At 29.3% G+C, this 7,243-nt stretch overlaps 1 protein-coding gene across 1 annotated transcript in view; it reads left to right on the forward strand.

The window, feature by feature from the left end:
* Nucleotides 1–1,816: 1,816 nt before the first annotated feature.
* LOC119674656 overlaps nt 1,817–7,243 on the forward strand; it is a 39,847-nt gene continuing 34,420 nt past the window's right edge. Inside the window, exon 1 of the mRNA XM_038085804.1 lies at nt 1,817–1,923. Within this exon, the coding sequence (XP_037941732.1) occupies nt 1,817–1,923 (107 nt within the window). The remainder of the gene's footprint in view (nt 1,924–7,243) is intronic.

A 7,243-nucleotide genomic window follows, 5' to 3' on the forward strand; every position in this document is an offset into this window, starting at 1 on the left:
ATTAACTTGTAATCTTAATCCTGATAATGACTCTGAAGAAGAGTCGAAATATAGAGTATAATAAAAAATATTAAATGTTAAATTATTTAACAAGAAGAGACCTACAGCAGGATTAAAAACATATAAAAAACCATTTTATATAAATAGCTCGAAAAATAAATTAAAAAGTTTTATTTTTTCTTTACCTTATATCACTTTCCATTGGAAGACTATTGCTCTCTGTTTTCCGCTTGTTTTGAAGATGTACGGCATAATATCTGATGAAAACACTATTCTATACAGCATAACTGCTGAAAGAATAGAACAAGCGGCTGGAGAGCTAAGATAATACTCAAGGATCTTTTTTTTAATCCTGCGAAATTTCATTCATATATATATACATAATACATTACATGGCAATCCTGCCATTATCCATTACATGGCGATCCTGCCGATACTAACATTACACAACGTTAAGACCGTTTAAATAAAATAGGTCCAAATATATGATATATATGTATTTAAGGAAGGGAAAATGAATTCAAAAAATTGCACAAAAAACTTGCAAAAAAATTAGTTGTACTAATTTGAAATGTCTATAAAAATATTTTCTACATTAATACATGAATTTATTTATTTATTTTGAAATACTGCTTTAATAGTATATATTCATTGAAGGTTCCGACAGTTCTTTTCCCCACGACACATTATACCCACAGTAGTCACAGTTAATAATGGTTGAGTTCCATCCAACACCATACCACTGGCGGAAAAATTTATCAATGGTACATAACTTGGAACTAGGTCACCTCCAATATAAAAACCGTTCAAGCCAATGGGTATGTTCTGAAAGTAGTGATGTAACAAATAAAGTAATTAAGGGATTCTAAAATTTATATAACCTCTTTTATGGGACATTTATTTGGCAAATTGATGCCAGCTTGAAGGATTTGCTTCCACAATATTTGTAAGACACTGCGTCGAGGTATACTTTTCATGACCTTACACAATTCTACGTTGATTGAGAATAGGTTCATATTACGTTGAGCATTTTGTTCTAGAGTAAATTGTATAGTTGTATGAGGATCCATAATGTCAACATTGAATTCCATCATTAAATTTAAGACGGATCGGTCATCTTTGTAGCTTGTATAACCATCACATGATTTCACTTTTTTACTATGAATGGAGCAGTGCATATTTTTGAAAATTATTTTTCCATAGCTCTGGGCAAAAAGAAATTAAATATTTATTTTTAAATTTTAATTAATAAAAAATGCTTACCTCAGCTGCAGAGTTTACATAAAATGTAAAATTTATAATATATATTAAAATTAGAACATTGTTCAGTACTAACTTAGGCAGTGAGAGTTTAGTCATATCTAAAATCCTTTGAAAACGACCTTTCGGAGAGGTAAAATGTTTTATTTCGGATGAAGCAGGTCTATTCAATCTGCTGTGCTATTATTTTAAATTATGTGGAAAAGTAGGTATCACTCAAAAACAAATTAAAAATCCATTTACAAAGTAATCAGTAGCACAAAGGTATATATAAATTATTTGTAATTAAGAAATAATAACATAAATAAAAATTAAAAACTTTATTTAATTGTATTTATATAACAAAATTGAAATAAAATTGTTTATTGAACTCTTTTTAGTGCACAGATATTAGATTAAAATTAGAAATAAAAAAATAATAAATACAAAACTTTCTGATAGTTAAATTTATTTAGCAGTAAAAACTACATTGATTGCAATATTTCCAAAAAAATTCTTTATATATTTTACATCTCCAAGTGAATAATGCAAATTATGTCTTAACCATATCAGTAAAATGTTTACAAAAGTACTGCTCTCTACACATCATACCCATAGTGGTTACAGTGATGATACTCTCGCTGCCTTGAAAAATGTCAGTTTTACTCGAGAAGTTGATCAAAGGCAAGTAACTTGGCACAATGTCAGTGCCAACATACATATTCTTAAATTTATATACAATATCCTGCAAAATAAAATGTTTTACATCAATAGTTAACCAACAGTTTATGTAGGGTATACCTTCTTGATTGGACATTTCTTTGGCAAATTATCTGAGGCTGCGATCACTCGTTTCCAGAACGATTGCAATATACCGCGTTTCGGAAGTTGTTTGAAAATCTTACATAAATCGAATTTAATATTAAAAATATTAAAATTTCGACCGCCATTTTGTTCTAAATTGAAACTTGTAATAGCCGATGGAGTTGTCAAGTCCTCACTGAATTCTATCTCCATGTTTAATGCAGTGACATTGTCCACCTTAGTTATGCCACCTTCACATTTTCGGACTAGTTTGCTACTAGTGATTGCACAGTCAAGATACCTGAACACTATTTGGCCAGTATTCTAATAAACATATATAAATTAAAGCAACTAAACATTTTCTCCATATAATATCTTTCTGACCTCAGCTGCGATGTTATAGAAAAATAACAGTCCATGTAACCAAAAAAAGTGTAGCAGAATATTAAGTTTATTCATGTTTGATTTTTATTTAATAAATAAGTTTTAAATTCACTTTTTGTTGAAAAACTAATTTTGAAAAATATATCAATTATATTTGTAATTTATATTTAATGTTTTTTAAAAATACATAATTATGTAGTATAATTAAATGCACGCAAGACAATTTTAATAATTTGTTTTCAACAAGCGTGCATTACATCATGTTTAGATATAATTCTATCTAAATATTGTTATTATACCATATTGTTCGATACGCCCGGGGAGCGCCATCTATCGTTAAAAATGAAACATGACTTAATTATAATACTTTATTCTTTATAGGACAGCCTGATTTCCTTCGGATATGTGGATATGCCAATTTTACTTTTTTTTCATGCTGATTGTAGTTGACGCGTCAATATATTTTTTAAAACTGGAAACAACAAATAGAACATCGTATGAATTTCTTTAGTACAAATTTCTTTAGACCTTACATAATGTGGTACGACTTAAATAAAACTATTTGTTGAGTTATTAAGTCATTTGTTGAAAAACAGAAGAAAAAGTGCTGTTTCACAGCTCTATAAAAGCAGAAAACAACACCAGTTTCTTTTAAATTGATATGTACTAGTATATAAATATAGGCGTTATGTAATATATTTGGTTGAATAATGGGTTTAATATAATGTAATCTAATGTAATGTAATATAATTTGATGTAACGTAGCAATTGATTCCAAGATTTTGTTCAGTCAATTTTGATTGATAACAATTTTAAGAACTCAGTTTGACTGTTTTGGAACATAATTACAATACAAATCAAGTATAAAATATATAAAATACTTGTTATAATATTTTGGGTCTTATATCGATGAAACTTTCAATTTTTAATTTACCCCATGTCTGCAACTTCTCTTTATCAGTCCAGTAATTCAGTTTGAGAATTACGTTATTTAATCTGCGAAAAATTCCATACAGATCTTAAAGAGCCAGACGAATACTTAACCTGTTTTATATAATAGTTTCCTACTTCATATGATAACTTTTTTATATATTGGCAGGGTGTGTGGAATCAATTTTCTCATAAATATTTATTTGCCTAACTTTGTCTGATTATTTTCGATATTGTTTCTAGGCTACTTAAAAATTGAATGGAAGATTTAGGGAGGGAGTCATACAATTAGAGTAGATGGTAATCGAGAATTTTGTAGAAGCAATCATTAGATATGCAACGATATTTATTAGATATATATGGACATATAACGACTGAGTTCGATAGCAATTTTTTTTTCAGGAAAAGCTTTTTTTAAGATTTCTCTTTATATAGAAAGGCTTCTCTTTGTTAAAGAGGTTTTCAAAATTAGTGAACTACAACAACTGAATTTGATTTTTGAATTATTTGATTAATTGGAATTGGGCTGAATATACGGCTGTGTCAAATATTTTCAAATACTCATTTTCAGTGGTCCTGGAATTATTTTTTATTTAATTGTATATATTTAGTTATATATGTAGTATAATATAATACAGCAAGTAAATTTGTTAATGAAGTTTTACAGCAAACAAAACTTCAAGTTTGAACATAACAGTCAGATACGGGTCAGTTGGCTAATGAACACTGAGTCTGAGCTTCAAATTTGGCAGGGTAAGAGTTTAACCTCTGGTACTTGCAGTTTAGAAATTTTATTTACTGCTTATTAAATATAAAAAATAATTCCAAGACCACAGAAGATAAGTATTTGGTAAACTCGAAATAGCTGTATGGTCAGCCAAAAATTTAATAAATTAAAAATAATAAAAATTTTTTTTGTTGCAATTCATTACTGTTAGATAAAAATCTCTTTATTGAAAACAATAGTTTATATTAAAAATTTAGTATCTTTCGTTAAAAAGCACGTTCCATATCAATTTAATAAGATATGGGAAGAATAATTTATGAAGCAAGAGCATTCCAATTGGTTTGGTGTCTTGTTAAGGTAGAGACTAACTTGATATATACTCTATTAATCTAGCACATACAATCTTCCCTCTGTGCTGGTGTCAAACACTAATAAATCAGAGTATTATAATATGTATTTTTACTAGATAGTTCAAACGAAAACATTAAAGAATACATGGAAATTGGCAGATTAATAAAGATAAATTTATTTCTTTGATATAAAATAGTCTTGAACGTAGTTTAAATAAATTTTTACAGGTACTTCTCCGACTATTTAATATTATATTAGTTCAACGTGTCGAAAACAGATTTATCGAATTTCTTTTCTCTGTCTCATTCTCCAAAAAGGAATCGCTGGTTCTGTTGGTGATTATAATTTGTAAGCCGATTCTTAATTATTTTCCTAATTTTATGAAACTTTATGAAGTAATTTCAATTATTCTTCTAATTAATTAAGCTTATTATAAGAAATATCATTCCCTATTTTGAGCACTAAGATCTACTTTTCGATCTTTAAAATTTTAAAAATAAATGGTACATTGTAAAATTCTTCGAGTAACACTTTTAAGGACCAGTTAATGAAGAGTTTTAACATATAATCTTAGACACCATTATTATAAATAGAACACATGGTTTGAATGAAATATTTGATTATTTTAGTGTCTATTTAAGTTCTTGAATATGCCATTATGTTTTATATCGTATCACCCCTTAAACTTAATTCTTTTTTTCGAACTACTCAATAGATAATATAGTAAAAATGCAGTTTGCGTATGCATCCATATAATCTATACATCTATTTTACTTATAATTTTCAGTTTTATTTTTCAAGACTACGGCAGTTCTTTTGACCACGGCACATCACACCCATAGCTGCTACAGTATAAAGGGGTTCACTTCCGTCGAATAAGATTGCACTGCCAGAGAAATTGATCAATGGTACATAACTCGGTATGAGATTACTTCCAATGTAAAAGCCATTTAATGAAACTGGTATATTCTAGAAGTATATACTGCGATTAAAAAATATGAAGTTGATTAAATAGCAATTTGTAGTACTTTTTTTATGGGGCATTTTGTGGGAAAGTTCACTGCGGCTTGAGTCATCTGTTTCCATAAGATTTGGGCCACACTTCGACGGGGCATAGTCTTTATTGCTTTACACAAGTCTATGTTGACGCTGAACAAGTTCATGTTACGCTCGGCATTTTGCATTAAAGTAAATTGTATAGTAGCGCGAGGGTCCTCGATGTCTACATTATACTCCATCATTACATTTAAAGTGGATTGATTATCCTTGTAACCAGTATTGCCTTCACATGATTTTACTTTCTTGCTGTGTACGGAGCAGTACATATTCTTGAAAATCACTCTCCCATAAGCCTAAAGGAAACTTTACGAGTTTAAGTATTCTAATTTACTTTTTTTAATATATTTACCTCTGAAGCAGAATAACAATACACACAAAAACTTAGTAGATATAATAAGACTAGTACATTTCTTATTATCATTTTAGGCTTTTTTTGTGTCATTATGTCTTGAAATCTGAAAAAACCTTTTAGGAGAAAAAATCTGTCGATTTCCGAATATGAAAGTCTGTTAAAATCAACTCTGTGTATTCATTTTACTGTGTTAATATTTTATGAGTTTTTCTCAGAAACATAAAAATCGGTCAATAACTCAATTAAAAATCCATTAGTAAGTAATTAGAAACCAGCATGAATTTTCAATAATTAGCTCAATGAAATATTAACTTAAAATTCCAATAAACAAAAAATATGTTTTGCTAAAAGTTTAATTCTTAATATGAAATAAATTACATTGACACGATGAGGCTGTCCAAAATATGACTATATTTAAAAGGAAATTTTGTGACAATAATTTACACAACTGGAAAATTACTCCACGAATGTTGGGTCCAAAGTGGTCCCTCGCCCGTATGTTTTCTGTAAAAACCTTATTGTTTTTACTATCGACTAATAATTAAGGTTAGTTCTGAATTTTTTTTTGGATTAAATATAATAGTTCAGAAAAAATTACAGATCTTTTCAAAATTTTCTGCATTAATCATCTAGTTCAAACTTCTAGACCAAGGAGCATAATTGGTATCTGTGTGAAACACGTTTATTCTGCAAGATATTGACACCTAATTAATTACTATAGCGCATAGTTGCCTCTCTAGAACACCTCTTAAGATTTTACTAATAGTACACTATAGTTCTTTCCAAAAAATGTAGTTTTATGTCCAAAGTGACGCCACTCAAAAAGTTGGATCCTCTATAACTATTGCAACAAAATGTCCTAAAGTTTTCATAACTTTTGTCGCAATTGTGTGAAAATCATATGTTGTTATTGTAAATTGGGCTGAAAGGAATAATCATTTGATTTGATATATAAAAATTTGTGCATACATATATAAAATTTTTTAACGATCTTCTATACAAGGTGAGATGAAAAAACTGCAACCAACTTCAGACTGCTGTCATTTCTAAACCGCTCGTCCCACAGCTGTCAGATTTATTCTAGTGACAGCTCATTATATTGTTTACAAGCGCACAAAAGCATTTTGGTGGGAATTTTTCAAAAAAAAAGTTATTTGTGATGGAATTCAAGCGTGATAGTGTGATTGCTTTGCATTTGGCTGGAAAACCACAAGTGGCTATCGTTAGAGCCCTCCAGCATTTAGAAGTGAATAAATGTTTTGTGTCTCGTACCATCGCTCGTTACCATGATACTGGTAGCGTAGCCCGACGTCAAGGAAGTGGACGAAAAAAAACAGCAACATCGGCAGAAATGGTTCGAAAAGTGAAAAAGCGAATTGAACGAAATCCGCGTCGCA

This window comes from Teleopsis dalmanni, chromosome 2 (assembly GCF_002237135.1).
Source record: "Teleopsis dalmanni isolate 2A chromosome 2, ASM223713v2, whole genome shotgun sequence".
Classification (NCBI taxonomy): domain Eukaryota; kingdom Metazoa; phylum Arthropoda; class Insecta; order Diptera; family Diopsidae; genus Teleopsis; species Teleopsis dalmanni.